At 49.5% G+C, this 17,635-nt stretch overlaps 6 protein-coding genes across 10 annotated transcripts; 3 read left to right on the forward strand and 3 right to left on the reverse strand.

The window, feature by feature from the left end:
* The first annotated feature begins 946 nt into the window (after positions 1–946).
* On the forward strand, positions 947–4,420 carry FVEG_06065 (hypothetical protein). The gene is made up of 3 exons (XM_018894302.1): positions 947–1,160; positions 1,215–3,891; positions 3,942–4,420. Exons 1-3 carry the CDS (start codon positions 1,050–1,052, stop codon positions 4,280–4,282), a joined length of 3,129 nt encoding a protein of 1,042 aa, XP_018751346.1. The 5' UTR covers positions 947–1,049; the 3' UTR covers positions 4,283–4,420.
* Positions 4,225–5,593, reverse strand: FVEG_06066 (hypothetical protein). The gene is made up of 5 exons (XM_018894303.1): positions 5,356–5,593; positions 5,216–5,287; positions 5,072–5,130; positions 4,950–5,018; positions 4,225–4,897 (listed from the first exon to the last, which is right to left on the reverse strand). Exons 1-5 carry the CDS (start codon positions 5,373–5,375, stop codon positions 4,722–4,724), a joined length of 396 nt encoding a protein of 131 aa, XP_018751347.1. The 5' UTR covers positions 5,376–5,593; the 3' UTR covers positions 4,225–4,721.
* A 147-nt stretch (positions 5,594–5,740) lies between these two features.
* FVEG_06067 (elongation factor G) lies at positions 5,741–8,600 on the forward strand. The gene is made up of 3 exons (XM_018894304.1): positions 5,741–6,094; positions 6,145–6,205; positions 6,259–8,600. The coding sequence occupies exons 1-3, from the start codon at positions 5,915–5,917 to the stop codon at positions 8,484–8,486; spliced, it is 2,469 nt and encodes an 822-aa protein (XP_018751348.1). The 5' UTR covers positions 5,741–5,914; the 3' UTR covers positions 8,487–8,600.
* Positions 8,601–8,746: 146 nt separating this feature from the next.
* FVEG_06068 (hypothetical protein) lies at positions 8,747–11,044 on the reverse strand (the record flags this gene model as incomplete). Of its 2 annotated transcripts, XM_018894306.1 has the most annotated exons (5): positions 10,765–11,044; positions 10,635–10,720; positions 9,453–10,584; positions 9,225–9,391; positions 8,747–9,174 (listed from the first exon to the last, which is right to left on the reverse strand). In XM_018894306.1, exons 3-5 carry the CDS (start codon positions 9,584–9,586, stop codon positions 8,747–8,749), a joined length of 729 nt encoding a protein of 242 aa, XP_018751350.1. In that variant the 5' UTR covers positions 9,587–10,584; positions 10,635–10,720; positions 10,765–11,044. The 2 variants fall into 2 exon arrangements, with proteins under 2 accessions (XP_018751350.1, XP_018751349.1); XM_018894305.1 differs by having other exon boundaries at positions 10,635–11,044.
* Positions 11,045–11,170: 126 nt separating this feature from the next.
* Positions 11,171–15,660, forward strand: FVEG_06069 (murein transglycosylase). Of its 4 annotated transcripts, XM_018894310.1 has the most exons (6): positions 11,171–11,904; positions 11,983–12,045; positions 12,097–12,159; positions 12,213–13,727; positions 13,784–14,016; positions 14,069–15,660. In XM_018894310.1, exons 4-6 carry the CDS (start codon positions 13,389–13,391, stop codon positions 14,982–14,984), a joined length of 1,488 nt encoding a protein of 495 aa, XP_018751354.1. In that variant the 5' UTR covers positions 11,171–11,904; positions 11,983–12,045; positions 12,097–12,159; positions 12,213–13,388; the 3' UTR covers positions 14,985–15,660. The 4 variants fall into 4 exon arrangements, with proteins under 4 accessions (XP_018751354.1, XP_018751352.1, XP_018751353.1 ...); XM_018894308.1 differs by having other exon boundaries at positions 11,171–12,159; positions 12,213–12,276; positions 12,341–13,727; XM_018894309.1 differs by having other exon boundaries at positions 11,983–12,159.
* Positions 15,515–17,535, reverse strand: FVEG_06070 (hypothetical protein). Its single transcript, XM_018894311.1, has 3 exons — positions 17,121–17,535; positions 16,765–17,062; positions 15,515–16,714 (listed from the first exon to the last, which is right to left on the reverse strand). The coding sequence occupies exons 1-3, from the start codon at positions 17,444–17,446 to the stop codon at positions 15,749–15,751; spliced, it is 1,590 nt and encodes a 529-aa protein (XP_018751355.1). The 5' UTR covers positions 17,447–17,535; the 3' UTR covers positions 15,515–15,748.
* Positions 17,536–17,635: the final 100 nt, after the last annotated feature.

A 17,635-nucleotide genomic window follows, 5' to 3' on the forward strand; every position in this document is an offset into this window, starting at 1 on the left:
GATCGTGATATACGGCACCTCCAATCAAACGAACAAACAATGACAAGCTTTTTCTTTCAGTCAAGATGCGCATGCATGATTGTTTCCTCATCAACTCAACTAACGCATGCACTCAGCTCCAAGCAGCCTTGGCCATTTGTCATCCCTTTGCTCGCCGCTCACATAAGAAGAGTACAGTAGGCGAGGCACACGACCAAATTCCTTCTCCTCCTCCCTGTTTTGAACAGACTCCAATATTCTTGGCGTCGTGTCACCCAACATCCTTGGTCCAGAAGCTTGTCTTGTCTTGTGAATATTGGTTCAACTGCTGCGCTGCGTACGTATTACGTCGGTTACGCCGAGTCGTAATTGGGGCGTACTTGGGGAAACTTTGCAGCCTTATTTGTGCAACTAGGTACGAGAGCTCCGATTCAAAGGGACCAGAACTGCCAGATTTCCCCTGGCTAAGATCATGGTCTGGCTGGCGCCTTCATACCAGTGTCTCTCGGATGACGAGTGAGACATCAAAAGCCAGATGCTATCCCCGGAATTCCAGTCCATCCATCACCCCGCTTAAGGTAGTACGTTAGTGGTGTTCTATGCGCCTTGGCTTACCCGCGCCGTATGTATGTATGCAAGAGGGGCTAGTGCCAAGATTATCTGCAAATCAGTTGGCCAAGCTCCGTTGTTCGTCGGCAGGCAGATGACAAAATGAACCGTACACTGTGATCTGTGATGAAACATGACTTTCCAGCTGTCTAGGAAGTCCATGAAGTTGCATGAACCCTCTCGGATGGCCTCAAAGGCCCAGTCATATATTTGGACGTGTTCTTCGTAATCCAATGACTTGCATAAAGTCTAAAAGCTAAAATCAACATCCAATTCTGGGCCAGAATAATTACTTCAACCATGCACCAGAAATACTGCCCCGCTTCACCGCCAAAAATTGTAAATTTTTGGACATGGCTGTAGTATCACGTAGAGCAGCCTCAATCGCAGAGCGCAAGCGGGCATCTTTGGTGAAGTAACCTCTGTCGCTAGTTGCACCAGCTGCATCTCACATAATTACAATGCCTCATAAGGATGCTGACCACCCCGTGGTCAAGCGCCAGAAGACTGCGGCGCCCGCCAATGCTTCAAAAGCTACTTCAGACTCTTCGAGAATATTTGCGCCCTTCCGTGTATGTCCATCCGATGGAAGAGTTGTGCTCCAATAGCTAATTGTTATGTTTTAGACTGTCGGTCTAGTATCACCTACCAGTGTCCCTTTCACATCAATCCCCCTGGGGAAGACCACCTTTCAAATCTCAACCTCAGTTGGCCGATCTATTCAGACTTACGATCTTCGTCGCGGATTGAACCTCGTCTTCATTACTCGCCCGCAAACCCCCGCCGACATCACCGCGACTCTCGCCTGGAAGGAAAAGGTTTTCGCAGCATGGGGTGGATCAAAGAAGGGCGACTCTCAGGGTATCTGGGTGTTCCAGAGGGGCAAGAAGGTCGATGAGCTTGCGCTGCCCTCAGATCTCAACGAGCCTGTCAAGCAAATTCTTATCCTGGGAATATGGACTATCGTCGCTGCTACTACGCGGATCGAGGTTTTCAAGACGGCCACTCTAGAGCACTACACCACTATTCACACTACACCTGCTAACAACCGCGGCAACGAAATCACTGGTGGCATTGTTTCTATGCCAACTTTTCTCAACAAGATTTTCGTGGGTCGCAAAGATGGTTGGGTCGAGATCTGGAACGTCAGCACCGGCAAGCTCATTTACACCATCCTTCCTCCGGCTCCCGATTGCGGTTCTGTGACATGCCTAGAACCTAGTCCTGTTCTGTCTCTCCTGGCTATCGCCTATTCTGAAGGAACTCTTATCATCACGAATGTCTTAACTGACAAGGTCACTCTCCGTATTGAAGCTGGAAGCTCAGAGGCGCAGGTCAACTCAATCTCTTTCCGGACTGATGGTATGGGAGCGGGTAATGATGGACGAAAGGATGGTGTTATGGCTACGGCGACAGCTGCTACTGGAGATGTCACATTCTGGGATTTGAACGGTGGTGGCCGTGTTATGGGTGTTTTGCGAAGCGCCCATAACCCTCCTTCTTACGATGGACCGCTTGTCCGTGGTGGGATCAGCAAGATCGAGTTTCTCCCTGGACAACCAGTCGTGGTGACCAGCGGTCGCGATAACTCTCTCAAGTCCTGGATCTTCGACGAAACACCCTTCTCTCCTATTCCTCGAATTCTCCACTCACGCAGTGGTCATGCTGGTCCTGTCAACTGTCTCGAATTCCTTCCTACCGACTTTGAGGGTGCTGATGCTGGTAACAAGTGGTTGCTCAGTGGTGGACAAGACCGAAGTCTTTGGGGATGGAGTTTGCGCCGTGATGGTCAGAGCACAGAGTTGAGTCAGGGTAATATTCGCAAGAAGGCCAAGAAGATTGGTATTCTAGCCACAAACGCTCTGTCTCACGGACCTACAACAACGTTGGAGGACCTCAAGGCTCCTGAGATTACTTGTATGGCATCATCACTCAACCGAGATGGTGGTATCGGTGCTATGCCCGGCAACCAGCCTATATGGCAAAAGTCACGAGACAGGAAGAAGGCCCAGGATGCCGAGGTCAGTGGTATGACTGGTTGGGAGAGTGTCGTCACTGCTCATAAGAACGATCCTTATGCCAGGACATGGTTCTGGGGCCGAAAGCGAGCTGGTCGATGGGCTTTCCCTACTGGAGATGAAACCAACGTCTCTACTGTTGCCATCAGCCCTTGCGGTACCTTTGCGCTTATTGGTGCTGAATCTGGTGGTATTGATATGTACAACCTTCAGTCAGGAAATCATCGCCAGCGATTCCCTTCAAGATTGACCCCGGGTCAAGCTCGCCAGCTCAAGATGCAGCAACTACGACAGGCTGACGATATCGTACAAATGCATGCCGAGGCTACTCGCCAGTTCCCCGTTGGTACCGGAAAGCACACTAAGCGTATTACCGGCCTTGTTGTCGATTCCATGAACAAGAACGTGGTATCTTGCTCTCTGGATGGCAAAATCAAATTCTGGGACTTCTTGACCGGAAACCTATTAGAGCAGATTGACTGGGCACCTATGACATTCCCAACGGGATGCAGATACCACCCAGCGAGCAATTTGCTTGCTTTCTCATGCGACGATCTATCAATTCGGGTGGTGGATATGGAGACCAAGAGAACCATTCGTGAATTCTGGGGACCTCAAGGTGCCATCAACGATTTCTGCTTCTCCAACGATGGACGATGGATCATCGCTGCTTCTCAAGATTGTGTCATTCGTGTATGGGATCTCCCCACGAGTCACTTGATCGATGCTATCAGACTCGAGAAGCCTTGCAAGGCGCTGGCAATGTCTGTTACTGGCGAATACTTGGCTGCAACAATCGAGAACGAGCTGGGAGTGACACTCTGGACCAACAAAGCCCTGTTCAAGCATGTTCCCACACGTCAAATCTCCGAGAAGGAGATTGGCCAAGTCTCTGCTCCTACAGTATCCGGCGAGAACAGCCATGGTATGCTGCAGGGTGCGTTTGAGGAGGAGCAAGCCGAAGATGAGGACACTGTGGTGGCACCAACAATCGAACAGCTCAGCTCTGAGCTCACAACGCTGTCTTTGGTTCCCAAGAGCCGCTGGCAAACATTGCTGCACCTGGATCTTATTAAGGAGCGAAATAAACCCACAGAGGCCCCCAAGGCTCCCGAGAAGGCTCCCTTCTTCTTGCCTTCGACGACAGGAAAGGAGAATCCTATGGCTTCTAAGCTCCAGGGCGAGACTGAGGCAGAGAGCAACTCTCGCATCACAAGAGTCGAGAAGGCTCGTTTTGAAGAGGTTCTCAGCACCAAGCTTCGTGCTGGAGCAGAGACAGGAAGTTGTAAGTCACATTTCTCCAACATCGCAACCATGTATACTAACGCATAGCAGATGATGAGTTCATTGAGCATCTCAAGTCTCTCTCCCCCTCAAGCGCAGATCTCGAACTTCGCTCGCTTTCCATCGGCGATGGCGATGAGGACTCGAATGAGCTGTTACATTTCATCCGCGCTTTGACAGCTCGACTCAAGACTCGTCGAGACTATGAGCTTACCCAGGCGTGGATGACCGTGTTCCTGCGATTACACTTTGATCTGGTGATGGAGAACCAGGATCTATTGGCGGCGCTGAGCGAGTGGAAGTCATATCAAGAGAGGGAGTGCAACCGGTTGGACGGACTGGTTGGATACTGCAGTGGTGTAGTTAGTTTCCTGAGGAGTCCAAGGACATGAGAAGCATAAAATAGTATATTTGTGGATGTTGAAATAATGGCGTTTGATTTCATGGCATGAGGGTGCATCAGGTATACTAGACAATAGAATATTCGATCCCGACGTCCCTATAATAATGTCTCTTTGCTAATGGTTCACCTCTTCAAATCGTTATAAACTGATTCTCGTGAACTTCGTCTTCAATCCTATTGAAACGAGCCGCCTCTTTCTCTCCATTCTCTCCTCCCGTCTGCAATTCATAGAAATACAGCCCTTTCTACTCCCCCTCTTGTAGCGTTGTTCTTTCAAGTAATTTATCCTATACGTCCTGGTTCACCGCGTTTGTTGCGCGATTACGCTGTCATTCGTATCATGATCGAATGGGCATCGCGAAAGCTTATGCGCCTGTGTTTGGAGAGGCAACCGCAGGGGTTGATCCCGGATGGTAGGCGTCGGCATTCTAAACCTGCTCGGCGCCCCAACCGGCATCTTCGGCCTCGCGCATGTTGCTGGGGGGCTCGATGGAGGGGACGAACTCGAGGGCGATGTAGCCTAGACCGACAATGCCGATGATGCTACCGGCGATCTTGCTAAGAATGAAGTTGCCCAATAGAAGGCAGCCAATGAAGACGTAGACTTGGGGCTATTAGCGATATATTAGTGTGGCCTTTGGTAGGTAATTACTCACAGACACCACGGCCGATGAAGGAGAACATGAACGAGGCATGTCGGGAGACCTGGGGAGGGATCTGAAACTCTGCGATCTGTTAGACTTGGCGCATGGGAAGTTCGGTCAGTGTCGCAACGTACCGAGCAGAGCAATGACGAGACCGAAGACGATCATGTAAGCGCCGACAACAATGGGTTGACTACAAAGGCATTGTCAGTATTCGTGATATCGAGTCGTCGCCTGAATGCGAATTGATCACTCGGCGCAGATTGGGTTGTACGTACAGGCCGAGATGGAAGATGGACGCGATACCACCGAGGACGGTAATAACACCAACAGCCAAGTTGACAATGCGGCTACAGTTGAGAGCGATGGTTAGCGACTTGTTCTCGTGACGATACTATAGTGCAATGTAGTTACTCACAAGATGTCAGAGAGCTCCATGATGATTGAGTTATGAATTGATTAGAGGACTGCGCCGTAAGGAATCGAGGTAGAGTCGAGTTTAATACTGAAAAGTATCGCGTAGGCAGCAGTTTGAGGGCAGTCGCGTCGAAAGGCAGACGAATTGTGATGGGAGGCGTATGTAAGTGTTGCAGGGTGACGAAGACGGAGACGGAGGCAGAGACGGGAGGTGAAAAGCACAAGGAGCAAGATTACGTAGGTAGCCCCAAGTTTGAAGCTAACGACAGGCTACGCCTCAGCCAAAGCCCCCCAGACCCAGCAGACCCAGACCCAGACGGGACCAACCTAAGCTTCAAATTTTGGGTGCCTTGGAATTCTTTTACGGGGGGTTCGGCCAATGAAAATGTAGAGGCTGATGATCAGGAGTTGGTGGTGGAGTTGAAGCATGATTTTGGCGAATGACATCAAAGCATGTCCAAAAACAGCAGAGAAAGCTCAAAATCAACCTCAAAAGACAAAGAAAAGAAGGGAGAGACTGAGATGAAGCATTCGAATCTTGGTTTATTTCCGAGACTGGAATGATCATTTTATCCTTGTTACGGAATGGCCCGGCTGTGAAAGGCTCGGGCCGTTGTCTCGCCCGTCAATGGCGCAATAAAGAGCTCATGAATTTGAGTCGGAGAGCTATGCATCAGGCTCATCATGATACTCAACTACACAACATTCGAAATATTGGTATTATAGCTCATGTTGACGCTGTAAGTAAGAAATCAGAAATCACAAAATGACTTGGCCTCATACTTTACAGGGTAAAACTACTACTACTGAGCGAATGCTCTATTATAGTGGTGTCACGCAACGTGTTGGAGGTAAACATATCCATATCTTCGATTCACTCATCAAATATACTAACAAAACTCAGATGTCGACTCTGGAAATACAGTAACCGACTTCCTCGACCTGGAGCGGGAAAGAGGCATCACCATTCAATCAGCAGCTATCACATTCCACTGGCCTAGACACCAAGCACTCGCACCAGGAGAACACACAAAGACAATCAACCTCATCGACACACCCGGCCATCAAGACTTTCGTTTCGAAGTTGACCGTTGTCTGCCCATTCTCGATGGAGCAGTCTGTATCATCGACTCAGTCAAAGGTGTTGAAGCTCACACAGAAAGAGTATGGGGATCTGCTCATGAGTTCAAAGTCCCCCGTATAGTGTACTGCAACAAACTTGATCGAGAGGGTGCTTCGTTCAAAAAAGCTGTCCTTGAGATCGGTACGCGTCTGAAAGGATGGCCGCTTGTCTGTCAGATCCCTTGGTGGGAGAAAGAGGATTTTGTTGGTGTGATTGATATTGTCAACAGAGTCGGATACCGATGGAAGTCGGAACGTGAAAAGAAGCGATACAATACTGAGGAACTTAAAGAGAAGCTCTCAAGTTCTAACAAGGATCTTTTACCAGAGATTGAGACTGCGAGACAGGCCTTGGTTGAGGGTCTTGCTGATTTTGATGAGGCTATCATGGATGAGTTTCTGGCTGAGAACGAAAACATCGATGGTGCTTTGATAAAAGAGGCTATTCGGCGAGTTATCAGAAGTGGTGATGGTCGGGCCATTCCAGTCTTCGCCGGCTCAAGCTTCCGACATATTGGTGTTGAGCCACTGATGGACGCCATCGCCGATTATCTACCAAGCCCAGACGAACGTCCATCAGCAGAAGTCCGAGTCGGGTCAGCAAAGCATCGCTTGACAGAAGTTCTCGAAAACAGCCCCAAGTCCGCGAGGAACCAGGTTGCGTCTATTTCTTCGGTCTTCAAGGTCTTCAATCATCCCAAGGAGGGTGTCATCAGCTTCGTGCGAGTTTATCACGGCACACTTACCAGAAACGCAGCAAGTTTCAACACCAATATTCTTACACACGAAAAGCCCATGGGCATTCTTCAGATTGCTGCCAACAAGACACAGGATATTCAATCGCTGGGTGTCGGGCAGATCGGAGCTTTGAGAGGACTGAAGAAAGCCCGTACAGGCGATACACTTGTGACGATGAATGCCAACAAGCCCATCCCTGAGAACTTCCGCCATGTCAAGATTCGACCTCCCGAGATTCCACCACCCGTGGCGTTTCTACAAGTTGAGCCATACGGTAACGTTGCTGCTCAACAGCTCCAAATAGCCTTGGAAAACACAACAAGAGAAGATCCGAGTCTACGGTACAGCCGAGATCCCAAAACAGAACAATTCACAATTCAGGGGATGGGCAAGCTTCATCTCGATGTATCACTATACAACATGAAGCAAAAGTACAAGATCGATGCCGACTTCGGTCCTATCGAAGTTGACTACAAGGAATGCGTCACAGAGCCTACACGGCCACAATACACAGTCTTTGATCGTCCCGTCGCCGGCAAACCCGGCAAAGCTTCATGTACTGCTGTCCTATCTCCACTTGAAAACCATCATCACGAGACTTTATTAGAGTCATGCGTCGAGCGAGACGGCAACATATACCACGTCGCTATTCCCTTGACAGATGAGACTAGCACTCTCGACTTTGACCCAGAAGAGGCGAGGGCGCAGCTTCTCAACGGAGCCATCGCAGGTCTGGCGAGGGGCCCTCGTCGTGCAGCTCCCATTCACGGGTGCCACGTTACTATCGCGTTGGATACAGAACCCGGCGCCTGTGAAACTCCCACGGGAGGACATTTCAGCACTGCCGCTAGGACTGCCGTCCAGGCTGCTCTTCGCGATGCTTTCGAGAAAGAAAAGATCGGCATTCTTGAGCCTATCATGCATGTTACAATCACATGTCCAGAGGTTGTCGCCGGTACGGTACAGCATGATGTCACTGCTGGTGCTGGTGGTCAGGTTCTTGAGGTCAATGATCGATCTGCTGAGTCGACTGGCGAGGATCATATCGATGTGTCCAAGATTTACACGCCCCCTGATCCGTATGATTCTATCACTTCGCTGCGCGGTAAGAAGTCTTCGGCTAGAGTTGTTGAGATTATTGCCAAGGTCCCGTACAAGGAGATGCTGGACTATGATAACCATTTGAGAAGCAAGACTGCGGGGCGGCACTCGATGACAATGTCCTTTGACTCTTTTGCCAAGGTCGTTGGTCATCGCGAAAAGGGTCTGTAAAGGGATGGTGTTAAGTGTGACTTTGGGCTTTGTATCCTGATGTATGTAAACTAGATGAAAGAAAAACTTGTATGATATGTACCAAATGCTATCTATAAACAAATTGCCGGATCCTATCAATATCTACTACGTAGAACGAGGGTATCTCCGTCTATGCTACTATGCCAAGGAATAACGCCAGGGGAAGAAACATTGTTCACATGCTCATTCCATGCTAAGTTTTGAAGAAAGAAGGAAAGAAAGATAAGGAAGACTCCCTCTTAGATGGATCGCTTCTTGAGGCCACAGGTCTCAAGGCACTTGTCAACACCCAGAGCAATGCTCTTAGGAACAGCCTGGCGGACCTTGTCGATATCCTCGCCAGCGATGCTCTGGCCAAAGGTGGCAGCGATAACATCGTCGCTCAGAGACACAAGTTCATCAGCGATCTGGCCAGTGCCAAAGTCCTCAGTCGCAAAGGTAGCGATGAAGGTAGCAGGTTCGCAGTCAGGGTTGAACTGAGTGTGGATGGATCCTTGATAGAAGGGAGTCATCATGTTGGCTGTGAGCTCGGTGCGGATAATACGACGTTTGCCATCCTTGTCGAGGACGCCGTTCTCGGGGACCATCTCGGTGATGAGACGACCGGAGGTGACGACTTGGAGTTCAGCGGAGCGAGGGTGAACGTGAAGAGTGTTCATGCCACAGGCTGATAACTTGTTAGTGTTGTTGTATCGAGATGGTATAGGAGAAACTCACGATCGATTCTGCCAAAGGCCATGCCAGCGCCAGTACCAACAAGAGCAGGGAAGTTGGCACGGTTAGCAGCGATGAGCTCGCCGCCCTTTCCAGGGTTGTCCTGCTTCTTGTTGAAGTCAAAGACAAAGTCATCGTCCTCGGGGAGGAGAGCAAAGCGGTCAGCGGCACTGAAGATGATGTGTTAGTCATGTGGTCTTCTTAGCCAAGTCATGGGAGGGGGCTGCTTACGTATCAGCGAGTCGAAGCTGGGCAGTCAGACTGAGAGGCTTGCTAGATTCTCCTCGTCGAGTGTTGCGAGGAGCTGCCTCGGCGAAGGAGGTGAAGGCCAGGACGGCGGAGACGAGAGCAGTGGTGAACTTCATTGTGAAAGATGTTGAGAGTTTGAAGAGGATAATGAGATGAGATGAGATTGTTGTGATTGTAAGACTTGTAATGCTTGAGTGATGCTATGAACGATATCTATATCTCCAATCTCGACCGGACACCACCATCTTCTTATACCCATATTCTCTCTTATCTTCCAAATAAGCACATGAACCCAGGCACAAGACTCACGGTGGTGAGCTGTCAGACCCAAGCCAGGAACAAGACAGCTTCAGAGGCTCTGCCCAGCACAGCACAGTCAAAAATAGTCAACATCCTACGGAAGATGGCATATCCGTCTTGTTTACCAGCCTCATCCCAGCGGCCTTGGTGCTGAGCGAGTGTCGTTGATTGGTTGTTTGCCGCTATTTCGAGGGTTCGTGGGCTGTGCAAGCGACGCCAACGCGCAGTAATCGCCAACCCCCTCCTCCACAAATAATCGAGTAAGCGCTTCTATCTGCGATGGGGGATTCCTGTCAGCACCAACGGCATTTTGATTCTCACGGAGACTGAACGATCCGGTCAAAGTGTCGAATGAGATGGATTTGTTGGGTTTGTTGGCCAGGTTTCCCCAAGTTGAGTGAGGAGTTGGCTTGGTTTATTCATCAATTTAACCACGTAAGGTAGTTATAATTATCATCGGCCTCTGCTATGGCCTGCGGATGTAAGCACAGCCGATTTAGAGATGTTTTGTATTGTTTCTTGGCTAGAATGAGAGGAAACATCTCCACTGTTTGTAAACATTTCGCTTATCTCCCTTTGCTTTATGGTTCTAATAAACCATCCATCCTCCTACTCTCCACTACTCCATGCTCAAGGTCGAGTTCTACCTAGATCAAGGAATGCCAGGGAATACCATTTGCTCTAGAACTATTGGTCGCTTATTTATAAAACAAATCGCTATCGGGTCGATGGGTCATCAGATAATGTCGCATAAGAACTGCCAGGCTTTCATAACTGCTCCTGGAACCCATTCATATAACTAGGATGTTGCAAGCTAATTAATAAATTAGTAAAAAATCAGTACATTTATCTCTAAATACTTACCCAAGCACTATAAAATTTGCCCAGGATGTTAAAAGGTAACTAGCCCCGGCTATTAAACCACTGTAGAATACGTGGGGTATTTGCATCTAAGTAGTTAGTTACCTGTCTAATAGAGTGTATAAGTACTGACCTGCTGCCTTTCTCTTGAGATGCTCTATATAGAGTTCTTCGAATATCTGCCGGTTGCTGGGGAGCTGGGGCTGACGATTAACATTCCTGTGTCGTGCCAGCTGCTGAGGTGGTGGTTGCAGGGGGTTTCTCCTCTGAAAGAAGCGTCGGAGTCTGCTAAAAAAAACATTTTAAATGATGGTACTTAGTCTGGGATGATGGAATAATCTTTGGTAGACTCTAAAACTCCAAATACGATGGGTGTGGTCGACACGAAACGATGGTGGTGTTGATGCAAGGATCAAGTTCTGAGGAAAGTTCCTAGGCCTTTTTAGTCCTAGCTTGGGCGTCTCCACTCCATGCTACCCCTCAGTGGCCGTGCGCCACTCCTGCCTTGAGCTCGTCATAACCATTGTTTATTGTTTGGAGTTGAGACGAGACACGGCTCTCGATGCTTTAAAATTACACTTTATCCACTGAGAAAAACGCCCAGTTCTGGAACCGTCAACTACCGACCATGACCTGATTGATTCGATCCTAAACCCTTGATTTACCCTGTAGCATCGTGTCTTTTTGCTTCAACCTCAGCTCTCCCTTCAATGGGCTCTTGTCACAAGTAATGGCTAGGTATGGTACAAATTCCAATTGAATCATACTACAAAAAAAAAACCATGCTTGATTTATACTACTAAACTACCGAGTCATTCCGTTGTCATAGATCTCAGCATCTCAGTTTCGTCAGAAGTTGGCAGAATGCATAGGGGTGACCGTGGTGGCATATCATCCGCTCAACGTATCGCCTGACACATCTTCAACTTATCCATTCCCACTGGCAGGATGCAGAGGCGAGCATGAATCGCCTGTCCTTATCGCATTACATGGATAATATGCATTGATCAGTCCCCGGATGCTATAAATCCTAGGAATGTTTAGCGATTTTAAGCGACATTCGGATCCTCAGTGATGCGATATCGGTGGCTCGTATCGTATAATGCCCCTCTTTCAACGTATCGTTCAGCTGAAGAGAAAAGGGATTGAGAAGTTTCAAGACATTTTCAGTTTGAATCACACCGATATTCGAAACATGATAGATTCCATGCGAGAGTCTTGTGAGAGAGCGAGTCAAACCTCCACGATGCTAGAAGGAGCTGTTGAGTCACGTGTGAGTGTGACTGTCTCGATCTCTTCCTGTCATTCTGCTTCACGATATGTTCAACCCAACTCATACTATTTGTATAAGCGGGTCATAAACATCGAGATGGCGCCAAAAGTGTTTATATTATCCCGAAACTCGTCGTTTCTCGTACGGATATTGTCAACTTTATTCCGCCGACCATTCACACTAACAGGGGAGCATGACGTCGATCTCCAGCCGAATACACTAACAATCAGTGAAATTACTGACCCTCTTTGGAAGGTGACTGCTGCCATCAATCTTATTCTGACGAGAAGAGCTGACTCGCCCTCTAGACTTCAGCACTCAAGCGCGTCTCCCTGGCCAATTGCGAGTGGCACAGCACGCGTTGAGTAGGCTGTCAGTTGTGGCTCCGAGCCGTCTGGGGACTGTTTGAACGCTAACCAAAGACACATTGGCCCAGGAACCATGGTCGCAAAGGCTGCGGGAAAAAACCATTCGTCAGGGGCCTTAAGAGCCTGCTGGCCAATCTGAGTCTCTGTCGCAAGCCACAGGAAAACGTCCAGGGGTAGCGTGTCGAGAGTGCAATGACACATGGACGCCATTTCCTAAAATCAGGGACGAGACAATCCAGAATCAAAATCTGAATCTGAACGAGAAGCAGAACCGAGACAATGGTGGTTAGATGACCTGAACGAACCTGAACCCCAGGATCTCTCTTACAGCGAGCCTTGGTGGAAAACGATGCCGTTGCCCCATCCGGCCCTCGTTCCGAACATGCTGGTACCATGGGCCGCAGAAGTCATCCCTCTTTGGCATCGAGAGCTGCACAATTAAGCATCACCTTGACATGATATGGTAGACTCTAATCTGCTCCGAGCGTGATCCCCTGAGCCAAGAACTCGAACCAGGCACCGTCTCAACAGGATTGGCTAGATCAAGGCCAGGGGTCAGACATGCCGACGTGTGATTGGAGACGGTTACATTACTCGACCCCCCGTCACAGGAGGTCATCCACACATGAACAGGGTCTCTCAGTTCCATGTAGGTATCGTGAGGCCATGGCTCAGCATGGGGCCTGACCACGAGCCCACTCAGACGACGGCCTCGCCTGCAGCTCAATCTCCTTGTTGTGGGTGACTGCGCTGGTGTCCGCGCTTCTGCCCATGGCTCATTTCCTGGGGATCCATATCCATCTCGTGCACCTGTCGATCTCTTAATATTCATGTCCCTTGCTTCCTTGCCTGTCACTCATTCTTTTTTGTTTCCTTGCTTTGTTAAAACGTTTCTGTCGCTGGTCCGCGAGTTCATCGACCTTTCCTCGTCAGCTGCATCACTCGTTCTGTTGCTCGACGACAATTACACTCTTTTACCAAACGCCCGTCAGGATATATGTCTCGTTCGTGACAATTAGTTGAAGGACTGGAGGTATTCGCGCATATAAAATAAGAACAACCCGTTCTGGAATTTACCGAAACGAAATCGACTCGTATTCACCGACGACAATCTCAATGAGACTCATCAACCTTTCGGCTGCCCTTCTGGGCGCCTTATCTGCGCCATCAATGGTCGCTGGCAAGCAACACGGTCACCGTCACAATGGTCTTGAGCACTTGCGACAACATCTTCCCGTTCAGTCTTCGACTCTTGAGAAGCGTGGTGGACAATGCCAGTTCCCTACCGATGACCCCAACATGGTCGCTGTCACTCCCGATGCGAAGAACGCCGGTTGGGCTATGAGCCCCGATCAGGAGTGCAAGCCTGGATCTTACTGCCCTTTTGCCTGCAAGCCCGGTATGGTTATGAACCAATGGGATCCGGATTCTACTTATGAGTATCCCGCTTCAATGGTACGCCTGACCTGTATTATCTAGCAACTTCGATACACTCAACTAACACTTTTCAGAACGGAGGTCTCTTCTGCAACAAGAACGGTGAAATTGAGAAGCCTTTCAAGGGCAAGCCCAACTGTGTTTCTGGCACTGGTTCCATTGAGGCCGTCAACAAGTGTGGTTCAAAGATGTCTTGGTGCCAGACTGTCCTGCCTGGTAACGAGGCTATGCTTATCCCTACTCTTGTTACATCTAGTGCAACTCTGGCTGTTCCCGGATCTTCGTACTGGTGCTCCACCGCTGCTCAGTAAGTCACTTGAGTCTTTGTTGATCATCGAAGATCTCTAACGATCATACAGCTTCTACATCAACCCCCCTGGTACTGGTGAGGAGGGCTGCATCTGGGGTACCGAGTCTGAGCCCATTGGCAACTGGAGCCCCTACGTTGCCGGTGCTAACACTGAGGCCAACGGCCAGACCTTTGTCAAGATTGGCTGGAACCCTATCTGGGAGGACTCAGCTCTGAAGAGCAAGCTGCCCGACTTCGGTGTTGAGATTCAGTGCCCTGACGGCGGTTGCAATGGCCTTCCTTGCAAGATCGATCCTACCAAGGGTGAGGGTAACGTTGGCAGCAGCCTTTCCGCTAAGGGTGCTGGCGGCGCTGCCTTCTGTGTTGTTACCGTGCAAAAGGGCAGCACTGCTCAGATCGTTGCCTTCTCCGCTGGCAAAGGCTCATCCGGCGGTGATGACGATGACGAAGAGACCGAGTCTTCTACCGCTGAGGCTGAGCCCTCTACCACAGCCGCGGCCAAGACCACTTCCAAAGAGCCGGTTGTCTCTACTACCCAGGAGCCTTCGACTACCGCTGAGCCCACCACTTCGGCACTCTCTACCACCACTTCCTCCACCTCCAGCTCCACTACTAGTGTTGAGACTACCTCTTCTGCTGAGTCTAGCAGCACCACCGAGCAAGAGACTTCCTCCGAGACCACCACCGAGGAGCCTACGTCAACCATATTCACCACTGCTACTTCCAAGACCACCAAGCACAAGACCACTAAGAAGGTCTATCCCACTGTCAAGCCTGGTATCTTCCGTGAGAATGGAACCTCTACCTACTCCTCCTCCGAGTCCGAGGAGACCGCTGCCGCCACTGAGGCCGACTCTGGAGCGGCTCCCACTCAGTCCAAGGAAAGCGAGGCAGGTCGCCATCAAGGCAACACTGCTGTCGCTGGCCTTGTCGTCGCATTCATCGCCGCCGCTTGTTTCTTCTAATTTCTATATCCTTTGACGACCACTTACCACTGCCTTGACGCAGCTGGCATTCTATTCACACAAACTATTTTCTACGACATTGCTTTGTTACTGGTACTTTACATATCTTATCAAGCCAACTACCTATCGGCGATAGTGTCTATTGTCTTATTACTAGACTCCCCAACAGTCTTCTGGCTGTTGGGAAGGCTGGTTGCTAATACCCGCCCCCGGGTATAATATTCTTCAAGAGTCCCCTTGTCTGGGCTCTCTTGTGGGCCCGTGGGCATTATATACAAGTTTCAACGCTTCATTTCACGGTCGATATACCCTTTTTTGCACACATTGGAGACTTTTTGGATGTTTGGAGAAAACAAGCGATGGTTTTAAGTTTATTCTCGCGATTAACGACGTATGCACACATGAATCAGAGTTTTAGGAGGGAGGGGGAACTTGTACGGTTGAACAAAAGCAGGAGATGGGTGTGGTTTAGTCGATGGGATGATGCTCAACCATCTCGGCTTATTATTACTATAAAAACACTTTTTTGATTAGACATATTTAATGGGTGTGATGAACGCTGTCACACGTAGCTACTGGAAAAGAAATATGTGTCTGGTCGTTTTGATTGCCACAAAGTACATCCTCATATTATAGCCATACTCTAATCTTACTATCCCCTGGGTATCGTACAGAATGATATTATACAAACGCCATCAAGATGAGTTGTGATCTAAGTATCCAAGCTAGGTGGTCTAGCTCAACCACCCATATCTTCTTTCTTTTTACTCCTTAACCCAACCTGGTACCTCATCAGGATCGTAGTCTTCATATCTTCTTTCTCGGTTTATTTGCCAGACGTTGGGCCAGCCAGCAAGCACAGGGCTGCCCTTGGCTTTGGCGCCGATAATAGCGAATCGACCTTGCCCGTGAGCGATAAACCCATGCATCAAACCCTGCTGAACAAGCGTTGCGACAGTCATCTCCACGTCCTCGACTGTGACCTCTGCGTTACCCCAGATCATACCCTCGTTAGGCCGGAGAGATTTGGGCCCTCCGGGTGGCGGAGCTAGTGTAGATGTGGCTTCGGGATTTTGAGCATTGTTCTCGAGGGCTTTCATAAGGAGAGGGTTGACGGTATGGGAACGACCAAGTGAGTTTGGCCCGGCTGGAAGCCAGCCTTCGAGGCGGTGTTGAAGGTATACACCGAGTGTGTGAAGGTCTGCAAGGTCAAGTGTCGCGGCTTTTCGGGATGATGCATCGGTGGGCGGGACGTATGTGAGGAGGAAAGTCTTTCTGCTTAGTGAGCGCCAGAGCAGAGGTCGTAGTCGGTTACCGAGGGTTAAAAGCAAGCCCTTCTCAAAGAGCCATGTCTCGTGCTGCGCAAGATGCTGCTGAAATTGGATAAAGTTACCAGATCTGATAGCCTGGCAAATGGGAAAGAAAACAGGCGCCAGAGTCTGACATTCCGGGCGCTGAAGCAATAATTGTGATGGAAAGCGTCCAAGAAGGATATTGCAAGGGATAAGATAAGTGAGAATGTTAGTCCGGTGAGAGACCAGCTGCGATGGGGTCTGAAGGTATGCTCCCTCAAGGCACAGCGCAGCCCGGAGGTAGTGGTTGTTTGAGAAGTTGAAGCGGCCTAGGTAGTAGAGGAATGTGACGCGCTGAGCAGCAGGGTAGAGAGATAGTGGCGGAGAGATGGTGGAAATGTTGACAAAGATCATTTTGGCGAGATGTGTTCTTCGGCACTTTCATATGGTCAGCGATATATCTTATGGTGTACTGGGTTGTCACATACTGCAAATAGAAGCTTGAGAACGAGGTTGGCAAACATGTAAACGCCAACCTTTTTACCCTCTGGTTTCGCATAACGACCGCTGGATCGATCTGTGAGACATGTTGTGAAGATTTTTTGAATGATTTCTGCTGAAGATTCGGCTATGCTCTTATCCTCATCGACAGCACGTAGACGACGCGCCAGGTCAGGACGTTTGTTCAAAGACATTGTGAGACGAGCCAGCGTCTCTGACAGGGACATGCTCGTCTTCAAGAGCATGGCGCCGTAGGTAGGATGAGCAAAAGCGGTTGCGCAGGAGCTATAGTATCGAATATTAGTTCTCGTGGCCATGATTCATCCAATGTTTGATATCATACTTGACAAGCCCACTAAGCAATTGATGCGCGCCCAGCAAATCATCATAATTGACGTCGCGCCAAAAGGCCATGTAGTCCTTCATAAAGGCCACAAATCCAGGCCACACAGTAGCCTGACCTTCTGGGACGTCATCTTCCTGAGGTAGCGTCCTTTCAACGATGTTGTCAAGGCCTTGCTGGCGGAATTGAGAGCGTAGCTCAGATGCGAGGTTGTGGTATTGCTGAGGAGAATTAGGCTCTACCTGGAGCCAGGCGCGAAGCTCGTCGCCATTTTGAGAGCGGATGAAATTGCGGATCTGAGTGAGGAAGTCGAGGACTAGAGGCATCGCGAGTGATGGCGGAGATGGAGGTTAGAGGAGAGAGAGAGAGAGGGTTAAGATTGAGTTGAGAGGTGAGGTTGAGCTGAGCTTCCAGGTGAGTAAGGTCAGTGAGTGAGTGGAAAATAGTATGGCTCCACTGTCTCAGTCTCTGTGAAAGGAACAGCAAGAACATCTCCCATTGTTCTTCCCAAACAC

The sequence above is a fragment of the Fusarium verticillioides genome, chromosome 2 (assembly GCF_000149555.1).
Source record: "Fusarium verticillioides 7600 chromosome 2, whole genome shotgun sequence".
Taxonomy (NCBI): Eukaryota; Fungi; Ascomycota; class Sordariomycetes; order Hypocreales; family Nectriaceae; genus Fusarium; species Fusarium verticillioides.